Source organism: Heloderma suspectum, chromosome 11 (genome assembly GCF_057233095.1).
Source record: "Heloderma suspectum isolate Gila_16-S chromosome 11, 16-S_ref, whole genome shotgun sequence".
Lineage (NCBI taxonomy): Eukaryota > Metazoa > Chordata > Lepidosauria > Squamata > Helodermatidae > Heloderma > Heloderma suspectum.
This window is the reverse complement of record NC_139468.1, coordinates 16,845,526-16,857,846: the sequence shown is the minus strand read 5'-3', so window position 1 is coordinate 16,857,846 and position 12,321 is coordinate 16,845,526. Positions and strand designations below refer to the sequence as shown.

The window sequence follows — 12,321 nt, the reverse complement described above, 5'->3', positions numbered from 1 at the left end:
GCAATGGCAAACCACCCCGCTATAGTCTGCCATGAAAATGCCAGCGTAAGCAGGCGTCCCTCTAGGGGTCAGTAATGACCCGGTGCTTGCACAGGAGGAACCTTTCCTTTTTACCCATGAGATCACTTTTAAAATTGTGTCAAGTTTAAGAAGCAGTTTGTGGACTGGGTTCAAGAGTCAGGTGCTCTTTTAGGAAAGTGCTCATACTCGAAGCCCAAACTGCTTTTTAAATGTGGAGCTGTTTAAAAAGCAGAGACTCAGGAGCAAATTATTTGTTGCTTTATTCATCTATACTAATATAATGTGCTTTGTATCAGTCAAGGAGCCTACACAGAATCAGATTAAAATCTAAACAGAGAAATATTCAGGTCGATAATTGCTAGTCATACAAGGTGCAACAGAAGATTTTGCTTGCTTGGAAGACCAGACTGAAACAACGATTTCAGCATCTGAGTAAATAGAACAGCATGAAAGTGTACTATCTAAAAGGGAAACAGACTTATATTTCCTGTCAAAAACACAACTGGCTGGTTCACAAGCAATGGTAAACCATAGTTCGGCATTATGAGAGTGAGCTGCAGAGAGCTTCAACTGGCCCCTCTTCACCTCTCCTTTTCTGTCATGGTCACAAGGAATGTGGAAGTTTTCACTAACAGTTTTGATTATCCACAGCTTGTCATGTCATTCAAACCTGTGGTTAACCTTGACTATCGTTTGCTGAAACAAGCCAACTTCAAACCATAGGTTACAAAGCTGGCTTGTTTGAACAAACTGTAGTTTAAGCTCAACGATAGTTTAGGGTTTGGAGGACATGCTAAACCATGGGTGAAGAACCTGCGGCACTCCAGATGTTGTTGGACTACTATTTCCACCACCTTGACCATTGGCTATGCTGTCTGGAGCTGATGCGAGCTGAAGACCAACAGTATCTGGAGGGTCCGAGGTTCCCCACTCCTGCGTTAAGTTGTGGTTACTCTAAAATGGAACCGGGATTGTGCAGTCCCCTCATCTCAGTGCACAAGACTGAGGTTCACTGTAGCTCATCCGTATAATGTTAAATGATGGTTTAGCAATATGTGCGAGCCCGCACCCCCATACATTAGGCCTACAGCAGGCTTCAGACTGGATTTCATCTCCTCTGCTGTACACTCTTACTGCATATGAACATATAAAATTAAAAGGCCAGATTTTTGCTATATTAGCAGACATTTGCCCATTGAGACAGACAAGAGGACTTAAGGAGTTAGCTTGGTCACTCAGTTTGGTATTGCCACAACTTCTGTGTATTACCAAGGGCAGAATTGCACATTTTTCCTAGCCCTTAAAAGTTCAGAAATTGGAAGCTTTTACACTGCCTTCATGCCTAGGAAAACAGCAGAAAAGCTAATGCATTGTGCCCAGCAGATCTGAATACAGTACCATCTTCCTCCTGTAATGCCTGTGCAGATCTGAGCACTATAAATGAAAGCAGCACTTTATTACCAGGCTAGCCTCAGCCTTGAAGCCAAGACAGAGGGGCATACAGCTGTCTTCTTCTATTATGGAAAATCACCTCCATTTCATTTTGACTCACCAATTTTCTCAGGATCACTCACTCTTACTGAAATTTCAAATTGGTCTTCCTGCTGTTCTTCTTCCAGCTATATGAGAAGAGAAATACATTCAGGTCGTAGTTAATCCAGAGACTTCCATGAGGGCTCATACCAGATACTGTACCTAATGTTCACCTCTGCTCTTGAGTTTTATATTACAAGCTTACTAAAGTGCAGGCGGGGGCAGATAGAAGGTTAGGGTACACAGAGCTGTAGATTCATGTTCAGCATGTAAAAGCAGAAGACCTCAAAGAAGTTGAAGCTTGACAAGCCTAACATTTCAACAGCTGACAAGACCGTTGAAGGCAGTGCTGGAGGAAAGGTTAGGATTTGGTTTTACACAGTTCAGCAATTCTCCACTTACTCTCCTCAGCTATAGAACTCCAACAGTGAAATTCAAACCAAGACCAACAGCTCAAACTTGATTTAAGCTGATCTTATCCCATTTCAGTGGAACTAGATCTTAGCTAACAAGGTAGTGTTTGCACTTTATTGCAGTACGTTAGCTTAAATACAATCTAACAGATTTCATACCCTTGTATGAACTTTTCTGTGCTGAGGAGCAACTACTGCTGCCTGATGCATGATCACTGTTTCTCCCTTTATCCTTTGAACAACCACCTGTCCCATATGAACTTGCCTGTTTGAGATCATCTCCTGACACCCTTCCTCCAGGGGCTAGGTAGATGGCAACTGGAGAAAAGTTTCTCTTTGGTGGCATTGGGGTTATAGGATACCCTCTCCAGAGACACTTGTAAGAAACCTTCTGTTTTCTTGACCTGGCTTCTAAAAGTTTACTCTTATGATGTACGTTTTCCTGTTGCTACCGCTGTTAGCTAGTTTTGACAGGGATTTTTGATTGACTGATATCTTGGGAAGTTTAAGAGGAAACACTGGATATACATATTTTAAATACATACCCCATGAGTCCTTCAACCCACACAAAGACCCCAAAGTAGATATCACTTAAATATGGGTATAGGTAAAACTGAAATTAGCTTGAGATGCAAATCACATTATAAATCACAGCTTGGGACCTATAGCTACACATTACTACACAATGTAAGAGACCAGAACCCATGGTTCAGAACTCTCCGCACTTGAACCAAACACATTACAAGTGTTTCCTTAACTTAACAGACAACTGCTTTCCAACTTAGTAATTATCAGTTATCCATTCTCTGAAGCCATGTCTACCATTTGAAGTGGAAAACTATTCTTAAACTCTCCTTCCATAAGTCATAAATCCTCAGAACTCTGCCAAGTTCCCATTAACCAGAAAGAGAAAATAGGCCCTTTATACGTTTTTGATTAACTGCCGACAAGCCTCACATCAAGAGCGAGCACTGGACATAGCAGCACGCCAGAGCAGCAAGGAAGTAGCATCCAACAGCAGGCTGTTCCAAATAGTCACCAGAATTCACCCTTCCCAAGATGTTCTACAGAGCACAACTGAATACGTAACTAGCCAACCAAAAAAGAACATACCTCCTCGTAGGTTTTGGACTGATGCTTATTAGAGGAATTTGCTGTTTTTTCTATAGAAGGGACAGGACTGAACCCAGTAGCTGTCTTCTCCTTCTGGTTGTTTTGTGCGCTATCCAGAGACAATTCTACAGTGGCATCTGCAAAAAGATAAGATTTATAACCAGGGGCAGATGAACAGCCTCACTGATTTCTTAAGCCATTCAGGTTAAGTTTATCTAGCTCACAAGAATTGTAACACAAGGAGCTACTGAAAGTTATCTTCCCTGATTACAGCAAGTATGAAAGGCATTCCAGTTAGAGACTTGCTTTAACTACCTAAACATATATAACACACTCCATTTAAAACACTTCCCCTTCCCTATCTAAATCTTTAGCAACTGACAATCAAATCAGATCCAGGAATACAAGCCTGTATTCTTGTATCTTGCTGTACTTTCCCCTTATACCAGGCTACAGCACCTATTGCTGCTCTTACATGAGAGATTTTATGGTGAAATACTATCTAAGCCATGTATCCTATCAAACCCTATTATGCTTTGAGCAGCCATCTCAAAGTTGTCATTCAGTTCATGTACAAAACGTCACTTTTAAAAAAAAAAAAAAGTTGGCAAGTAGTTTGGGAACTAATGGGACCTGATTCCTAACAAAATGAAGGACACAAATGGATGTCTGTAACCGGAAACAAATCACATATACTGTATGGCTGGGTTTCCTGCTTGGGAGCTTTCAAGCATGTTACTAAAGCAACTTAGTAAAGGACTCTAGAAGGCCTGCTTTCACTTCTCAAAATCTCCCTAAATACAAAACAGCTAAAAACCTGCACGTAAGCACTCTTAGAACTGTGAAATGATGATCCGCATCCCATTATCACAAAACGATTCCACTTAGTAACATGTAAAAGCATTCTTGCCAGAATTAGGAAGACAAGAAATGTGTTCCAACTGGATTTCAGCCATACTAAACAAAATGAAATCCTTCAACACACAGTTTAGGTTCTCCAACAACCTCCTTTAGCTCAGATAAACACTAAGCTGACATACCTACTTAATATTTGTAAAGTGCTTGCAAATGTTCAAAGAGTTTAACATGTATTTTTGTGTTGCAACCCTTAAAAAAAGTCAGCTTTACTCTCCACCATATTGCAGATGACAGGACTGAAGCTCAGCTCTTGCTTAAGGCCACCTAGTGAGTTCATGGCAGAGATGAGATTCAAGCCAGGGGCTTCCCGATTTGTAGCTCAGTTTCTCAGCCACTACTCTACACCAGCTCAGTGTCTAGAGCTTTTCTACAGAAGAGATGTCAGCTGAGAGGCTTGCGAGTGCAATCCTGAGAAAGCATCTTTGCAGCACCTATGCTGGAGAGGCATATGATTTACACACAACCACTTTCCTCTTTGTGCTATCAGAGAATCCATAGCTGAACCTGCTTTCCTCAGCTCTTAGCCACCAGCACACATAGGAGGACATACCTGCAAATAGGTCCTGATCATCTTGCTCCTCTTGAACACCGTTTGTTTTGGTGCTGCTTCTTACTAGTACAGGGGATTCCTTCTTAGGGGACATCGGCTTACTCTAGAAGTGCAGACAGTAGACATTATACAAGCTGCAGAATGAAATCTATTATTGAAACACACGCACAAGCGCCTAACAAAACAGCTGCCCTGCCCTCTTTAGCCACACAGATGGTACAGGTTTCACTTATTGCACTTCACGGCACACTGATTTCATGAACCTACGCTTGTAAAAAAAAGATACCTTCCCATTTCAGTCCACGAGTATGTTTCTTCTCAACAGCTGTGCAGAACAGAAGTCAACACACTCTTTTAGGCATAAAGAACAATATAGGCCTTAGTGCATTTTACACACTACTCCACCATTGTAGAGTTTGGCTTCTAAGAACCCATTGTTTCCAACAGCCTCTCCAAAGACACAAAGCTTTGGTATCTGGAGACAGCGTTGACACTGCCAACTCAACCATGCAGTTCCAAACCGCCCTACCCCCACTGCCCCGCACCACAAACAGGGGTCACAGACCCAAGAGGCACCATGGACAGAGCTGGAGGATGGAAGTCAGGTTCTTTGTTGCCAAAGCAAGGAGCTGCAGGAGAAAGCCTTGCTGGCACCAGACAAAGCCTTGGAACCCCCCCTGCAGCTCGGTAAAAGACAGGCTGCTTCAGAGAAAGTTCTTACGTTTTCTAGGCTCCCTGAACTGTATGGTAAAACTACTGTACTGTCAGTTTGAAGCTGTAGGTACTGAACCCTTTTGCTCTGTACAAGCCCGCAGTTCATGGCAATTGTTCAGCAAAATGAGGCCACTGTCCCAAAGACACGGCTGTGAGCCTGTATCTCCCCTTTCCGATTCCATACTTTGGCAATATATTTCTGTTGATACAAAAGCTAGGAATGTTATTCTTAAAGTAACGAATGACCAGATCAGCGTTAGATATGCTAGTATATATGCTGCAGTCTTAAGAGTCAATAAGTCTTCTTTCAGCAAGGTTTTAACTCTGCCGCTATTTTTGTTGTTACAGTATTATTTATTCATTGATGTTTGGGGGTTTTTTCTTGTGCTGTTTGTAGTTATTTAGTGTTATGTATTCTCAGGTCGACTCAGCCTTCCATCCTTCTGAGGTTGGTAAAATGAGTACCCAGCTTGCTGGGGGAAAGGTAGTCATGACTGGGGAAGGCAGTGGCAAACCACCCCGCTACAGTCTGCCATGAAAATGCCAGCGCAAGCGGCGTCCCTCTAGGGGTCAGTAATGACCTGGTACTTGCACAGTGTTATGTATTACTTTAACAATGTAGTTATTGTCCTTCCAATTCTGATGATTTGGTGGATTTTGTTAGCCACTTTGAGCACCTCCATAAGGACGGGAAGAGCAGGATAAATATTTTTATACAGACAAACAAAATATTGAGAGTATTTTTGCTAGTTCTAGTCATAATGGGAGAGGCTTTGTAAGGCTTGCATGATTTCTGCAGAATTTATGCAACTTCCAGCCCTCAAGAATCAAGATTATTTATTTTCACATGTCAGCAACCTAAATGTCAAGTTCAGTTCCTTTTATGTGGACACTCTCAACCAATTGTTCAGTTTTTGCAATTATTGCACAGATTTTACCTAGAACTGGCATTGTTCTCTAGAAAGGGAAGAGCAGAATCTAGCTACTAAAACGTAGCCTAACCACAAATTCTCTGATGGCTTTGCTCTTAAATAGCTGCTTCCAAATTTCCAGATTAGACAGGGGGGAAAAGGCCATCTCCTGAAAGTATTTTTATGCTTTGTTTGCACATATTATGAGATAAGGCAACTACTCCCCCGCCCTTGTTATTGCATGTCACTTTAAGACTGGTAGGAGTAGTCTTTCAAAAAAGGAACCAAGGCGGAACAATTTTTGCTGAAAACTTATGTGAATCAAATTCTGCTCACCACAGGAATTCTGTACATCATATGATGCAGACACCCCAGAACTGGTCATAGGATATTTGGGAAACATGGACACAGATGTTTTTCATACATAGCTAAGACAGGTTTTTGAAGATATTGGTGGACAAGTAAATATAGCCATTATCAACAGTGGTGGGTTTATAGCAGCAGCTGTAGGAATCTGGTTTGGGAATGCTTGGCGTTGTCGGATTTTTTTCTCCCTAAATATGCATAGGATTGCACCTTAAACTACAAAACTAGCCTTCTTTCTTTCAGAAGGTCTTCAGCACAAACAGAAGTGGATTGCCATGTTAGCCAGAGCAGAGGCCTACAAGGACGTTTTAAAATCAGTGAAATGTGTATGTCTTAGAGAATAGAAAGACAGGACAACAAAATGTAATAAATAGAAAAACAACTTAAAACTCCTGGAATAAGAAAGAGCAAAAGGAACATAAATTAATACCCATTATAAGAACTTGGGGATTTAGAGAGCCTCCTGTGAAGCCCTAGCAGCCAAGAGGTGAGCAGCGGGAGTGAAAAGTACATAATTATGTTAGTCTGTTGCTGCAACACACAACAGTGGGATTTGAAACCTAGTTCTGAAACCAAGCACAAGTCCAGAACTCTCTTCTCAGAGGCAACACTGGTGGGTCCAGCTCACTCCAAAGAGGAGGGAAAATGTTCTGAATTCAAACTGGAGTTGCAGACCCCAGCTGGTTTCAAGCCTCAGCTCTGCCATGGAATCACAATGTGACTTCTTGCCTTTCCCATCACCATAGCCTTACAGCCAAATTCCAAAACTTGTACAATTTGCAGAAGGGTAACCATGTTAACTATGTTGAAGCAAAAACAAGAAGATAGCCTGGCAACACCCTAAAGGCTAACAGATTTATTGTAGCAGAAGCTTCCGTGCACATCAAAGATATCACGCATTAACCTCAGTTGGCAGGGATGTGTGTGTATGAATGAGGGAGATATACACACAGGTAGAGAGGAAAATGGGGCCAAAAGGCAGGGAAATGCAAAAATTTCACCACCTTTTTGCCTATGCACACGACTTTTTGCATTTCACTATTTGGCCCAACTCCCCCACCGCTGTGTGCATGTGCATAGATAGATAAGACACTAGCACACCCCTCTAAACAACTGAAGTGAAGTGGACTCTAGCCCACAAGAGCTTATGTTACAATAAAGCTGCAATCCCACATGCACTTTCCTGGAAGCAAATCTCACCGACTTCAATGGGGCTTACTTCTGAGTAGACATACATAGGATTATACTACAAGTCTGTTAACTGTTACAGTGCTGCAAGACTTTGTTGTATTTAAAATGTATACAGTCAGACAGTGGTGGCAGGTGCAGGCTGCTCTCATCCACAAAGGGTTAGATCCAGACTTGATCACACATATGAGTAGACCCACTGAAATCAATGGGGGCTTAATTTAGTCATGACTAACTTAAGCCCCCATTGAGTTCAACAGGTCCACTCTAATCATGACTAGACTAATTAATCATGATTAACTTAAGCCCCCATTGATTTCAGCAAGTCTCCTCTAATCATGACAAGACTACTCTGTCACGACCAACTTAAACCCGCATTGATTTCGTCAGATCTCCTCTAATCGTGACTAGACTATTGATTTCAATAGGTCTCCTCTTATTTATTTATTTCATTTCTATACCGCCCAATAGCCGAAGCTCTCTGGGCAGTTCACGAAACTGGACCAGGGTGGGGGCAGTCAGGACTAACTTAAGCCCCCCTTTATTTCAACAGAGCTCCTTTAATCACGACTGGCCTACTTAGTCACGACTAACTTAAGCCCCCAAAGATTTCATCAGGACTCCTCTAATCATGACTAGCTACTCATGACTAACTTAAGCCCCCCTTGGCTTCAACCGCTCCACTCCGATCACGACTAGACTAGCTAATCATGACTAACTTAAGCCCCCTTGACTCCAACGGGTCTACTCTAAGCATACCCAAGCTTGAATCCGAGCCTCTCCCCCCAGGATCAAAGCCCCTCGGGCAGAACCCAGAGAAGGACGCGGCCGCCTCACGGCCAGCCCCCTCCCCGCCGGTGCCTGCACCCCTGCGGGGCGGGGCGGCGAGAAAAGGGCGCTTGTCGAGCCAGCAGGAACCCGAAAAGGGCGGAGAGGAGCAGCAGCTCAAACACCCCGGGGCCGCCCCCAGCCCGTCCCACTCACGGCGCTGCCGGTGAAAATGTCCTCCCCGTCCGAGTCGCTGTCCCCCGAGGCGGGGGAGCCGCCAGCAGCCTCCCCGCCGGGGAACGGCGGCGGCAGCCGGTCCGCGGGGGAGCCGCCCGACGCCATGTCCCCGCCGCTGGCCGCCGCGGAAGCGACTTCCGGCTCCCACGCACAGCCCAGCCGGAAGCGGCAACGGGCGACCTGTGGAGCGAGAGCGCGACCACGGCGCCGCCGGCACGGAGGGGCGTGGCGCCCGGGCCCGAGGGGCGGGGCCAGGAGATGGCCGGCCGGCCAATCAGCGGCGGCGGGCGTGGCCTCCTCCCGGTCCGCGGTCCTTGCCTTCCGCCGGGGTCTGGCCGCGCGCGCTTTGTCTCGGGACGTTATTCATCGTCCAGTCCCGCCGAACTCAGCGGGGTTTGTTTTTGAGTAGACCCGGGGAGCATGTTGCGGCACCGCCAAAGGCTGCGGCAGCTGGGGAGAGTCTTAAAAATGGCCCGCGCAGGAAGAGCTTCCCAGATCGGGTGGCCACAAATCGCTGCAAAAGGAGGAAGCATCGCCTGCAAAAAGAGGGCAGCGATTTGCACGCGCTGATGTATCTGCGCAGGGGCACATTTAGAAATGATTGCAATTTGAATACATCTCACCGTAGCGTGGGAGACGGCCACCTGTGCCTGCCTGCCTGTTCAGTCTGCTGTTGGCCAGGGGCTAATGGGTGATGGGTTATCTTTAAACGGGATCTTCCAGTTTGAACTGGACAGATCTTCCAGTAGAGGACTGTCCACTATGAAAGACAATGCATGGCCACCCTATCAGGCATAATAGGATTAGCCTCACTTGGTTCCAGACAGCTTTCTAGCGGCACCCAGAGCTAAAGGGACAAAGCAGCAGCAGGAGTAACAAAAAAGCAAATCCCTACATTCTAGTCCAGTTATCCAGGGCTGATTCCAGCGTTACTAGGAACACTGAGATTCCTTGTGTGAGGCAAGAAACAGAAGTTAAGAGAAACGTGGTGGTCTTATTAACTAAGCTGAAGGTAATTTTAAAGCTAGAATACTAGGTGTAAAACCACTATTAGTCATTTTGGGTAGTGTTACCTAGTAGTTGGAGGGCATGGCACCTCCCAAAACACAAGACCCATCTTCAGGTGGCAGGTCATTTTCCTTCAGTTTTAAATCCTAGCTTTATAGATTGCATTTGATCCCAAAAAGAAACATTAAGACTTACATTTGAAGTTGGCTGGTAGGATTGCCTCTTTCAGCTGGCCAAGGGAGTATATAAAATTGGAAAGAAGGAGACAGTCAGCACTTAAAAGAAGTGGCTTTAAGCCCAGCCAGAGGGAAACCTCTCCTTTCTGTGTTTACTGCCAAATTGGCATGCTGTTTCAGATTTCCTATGCATCAGCAGCGGTGTTAAAAGCAGTGGGGTTGTGGAGCCAGGGGTCACAGGGTCAGTGCTATGACATTTTGGTTAGCAGGGACAATGACCCTCTCAGAATTCTGTTCCCTCTGAGCTTAGCTGCAATCCTTAGAAGTAGCTGAGGGGAAATGGATTCTCCCAGCAAAAAGATATTATATATTATCTCTGCTGTATCATGTGAACTATCTGAATGGCCAATTAAGGTCCATTAGCTTTACAAAAGACCTGCTCCTGGTAGAGCTGAAAACTACTAGAACTGGTTTGTTGACATGGATCAATGCATCTATCTGAATTTTTGGACTCTGTGGCTATGGGACTGCCATGATAAGCACCTGCATTTCAAATACAGTGGGCAACTACACCCAGGGACAGGCAAAACAGTTTGGCTCTGTTCAGTAGTAAGTTTATTGAAGTACCCAATAGCACTGTAAAAATGTATAGTAATGTAATCCATTTTGATCCCTATCCTTCCAGAGCACTAACAGGATGAATTCTGTAGGACAGAACTTCAACTCCCCTGCAACAAGTCTACACATACCCAAACAGCAGTCCTACAACTTACTGGAAACAGAAAAGAGAACAAAGGGGAAAATTCTCAAAATATTGTACCTGGAGTTGAAAACACTCCAAAGAACAGTATTGGTCTGATGGAACAAATCAACTGTAAAGTAGTGCAGCATTCTTCCTACTGAACTCAGGAAGCTACTGCAGGAAATTAAAATTCCAAGTTCTAGACATTAGCCTACTGCTACTTGGTGTAGATAAGATTACAGCTAGCTTTCACAAGGAGTTGAGCATGTCAATTGCAAAGTCGTGGTCAAGCAAAGCACAGAGGGGAGGGTAAATGCATGGTGCAGTTAACCACATGCTTACATTAGTCCTTCTCTACCCAGCTGTGGGGAGATCACTCCCTCCCCACACACACTTAGGCCACAATCCTATCAATTGCACCCTCATTGCTCAGAAACCCTGAACATGAGGGCTTCCAAGATTCCTATGCCCTGCCGGACTAAAGCCAGCAGGGTGAGGGGAGTGGCAGAAGCGATCTTTGCCTCTCCGCCCTCTGATATTTGAGTTTTCGCTAGGCAGGCTTTTTAGGTCACTTCAGAGGGAGAGGGAAGAAGGTGGAGAAGGTTCAGGATAAATCGTATCCTGGCCTCTCTGGTCTCCTTCCCACCTACTGGAATGCCCCCCTTTCCCCCACTCCAAGGTAGAGTTTCTGACCTCAAGAGTGGCAGCCGGCGCAGTTCTCTCTGCACTGACTGTGATGGGGCCAGAGGCACAGGGGTTGGAACTCTGACTCCCCGTTCTGAGATTGGAGCGCTGTCTCCGACCTTGGAGGGGGAATCCAAACTGCAATGCTCACCCAGGGACCATAGGATTGCTCTCCTAGGTGTCTTAAAAAAAAAAGCCGAATTGTTGCAACGGGAGCAAGTCAAGGAGGGGAGGTCCTAGGCATGACAGGAAGGACCTGTGGGGCAGAAGTTCTCTATTCCTGATCTAAACAGAGCATGGAACTAAATGTCTGCTGAAGTTTGCAGAGGCCATAATTGCAGTCTGGAGCCAGTTTAGAGTTGAAGTAGCTTGAGGAGGAGATACTGGTTCCCCTAGCATATACACATTAACTAGAAATTAGCAGGACACAAAGTTCAGAGAAGAGCAACAAAGATGATCAGGGACCAAAAACTAAATCTTATGACGAAAGACTGAAGAATCTGTTTAGCCTTGAGGAGACTGGGGTGGGGGAGGATATAATAGCATTTTTTAAGCACCTAAAGGGTTGTCACACAGAAGAGGGGCGCAACCTCTCCTTCATTCTCCAGGACTGTAGGGTACTTGAGTTACAGGACTGCCAATTTCAATTGAGCATCAGGAAAAACTTCCTAATGGTCAGAGCAGTCAGACAACGGAACCAACTGCCTAGGGAGGTGGTGGGCTCTCTGTCTCTGGAGGGATTCAAGCAGAGACTGCACAGCCATCTGCCAGGGATGCTTTAAATTGGATTCCAGAACTGCACAGGGGGTTGGATTCAATGGCGCCTTCCGATTCTATGAAAACACATTTTTTATTGTTTTAAATTTTTTACAGAGACAAAAGTGGGATGAGTCTATACATCTTTATCAGCAATCCTCTACCAAGCCACCCTAAGCTTTGAAAAAAAATTGTTATCTGGCTCCAACCACAAAACATAACA

General features: G+C 44.8%; 1 protein-coding gene across 2 annotated transcripts in view; it reads right to left on the bottom strand.

Moving 5' to 3' along the window:
• SNX1 (sorting nexin 1) overlaps nucleotides 1-8,864 on the bottom strand; it is a 28,374-nt gene extending 19,510 nt beyond the window's left edge. For both annotated transcript variants that reach the window (XM_084817003.1, XM_084817004.1), the window contains exons 1-4: nucleotides 8,712-8,864; nucleotides 4,549-4,651; nucleotides 3,081-3,217; nucleotides 1,574-1,640 (exon numbers count right to left, since the gene is read on the bottom strand). In XM_084817003.1, the coding sequence (XP_084673129.1) occupies nucleotides 1,574-1,640; nucleotides 3,081-3,217; nucleotides 4,549-4,651; nucleotides 8,712-8,837 (433 nt within the window). In that variant the 5' untranslated portion in view covers nucleotides 8,838-8,864. The remainder of the gene's footprint in view (nucleotides 1-1,573; nucleotides 1,641-3,080; nucleotides 3,218-4,548; nucleotides 4,652-8,711) is intronic.
• Between the last annotated feature and the right edge of the window lie 3,457 nt (nucleotides 8,865-12,321).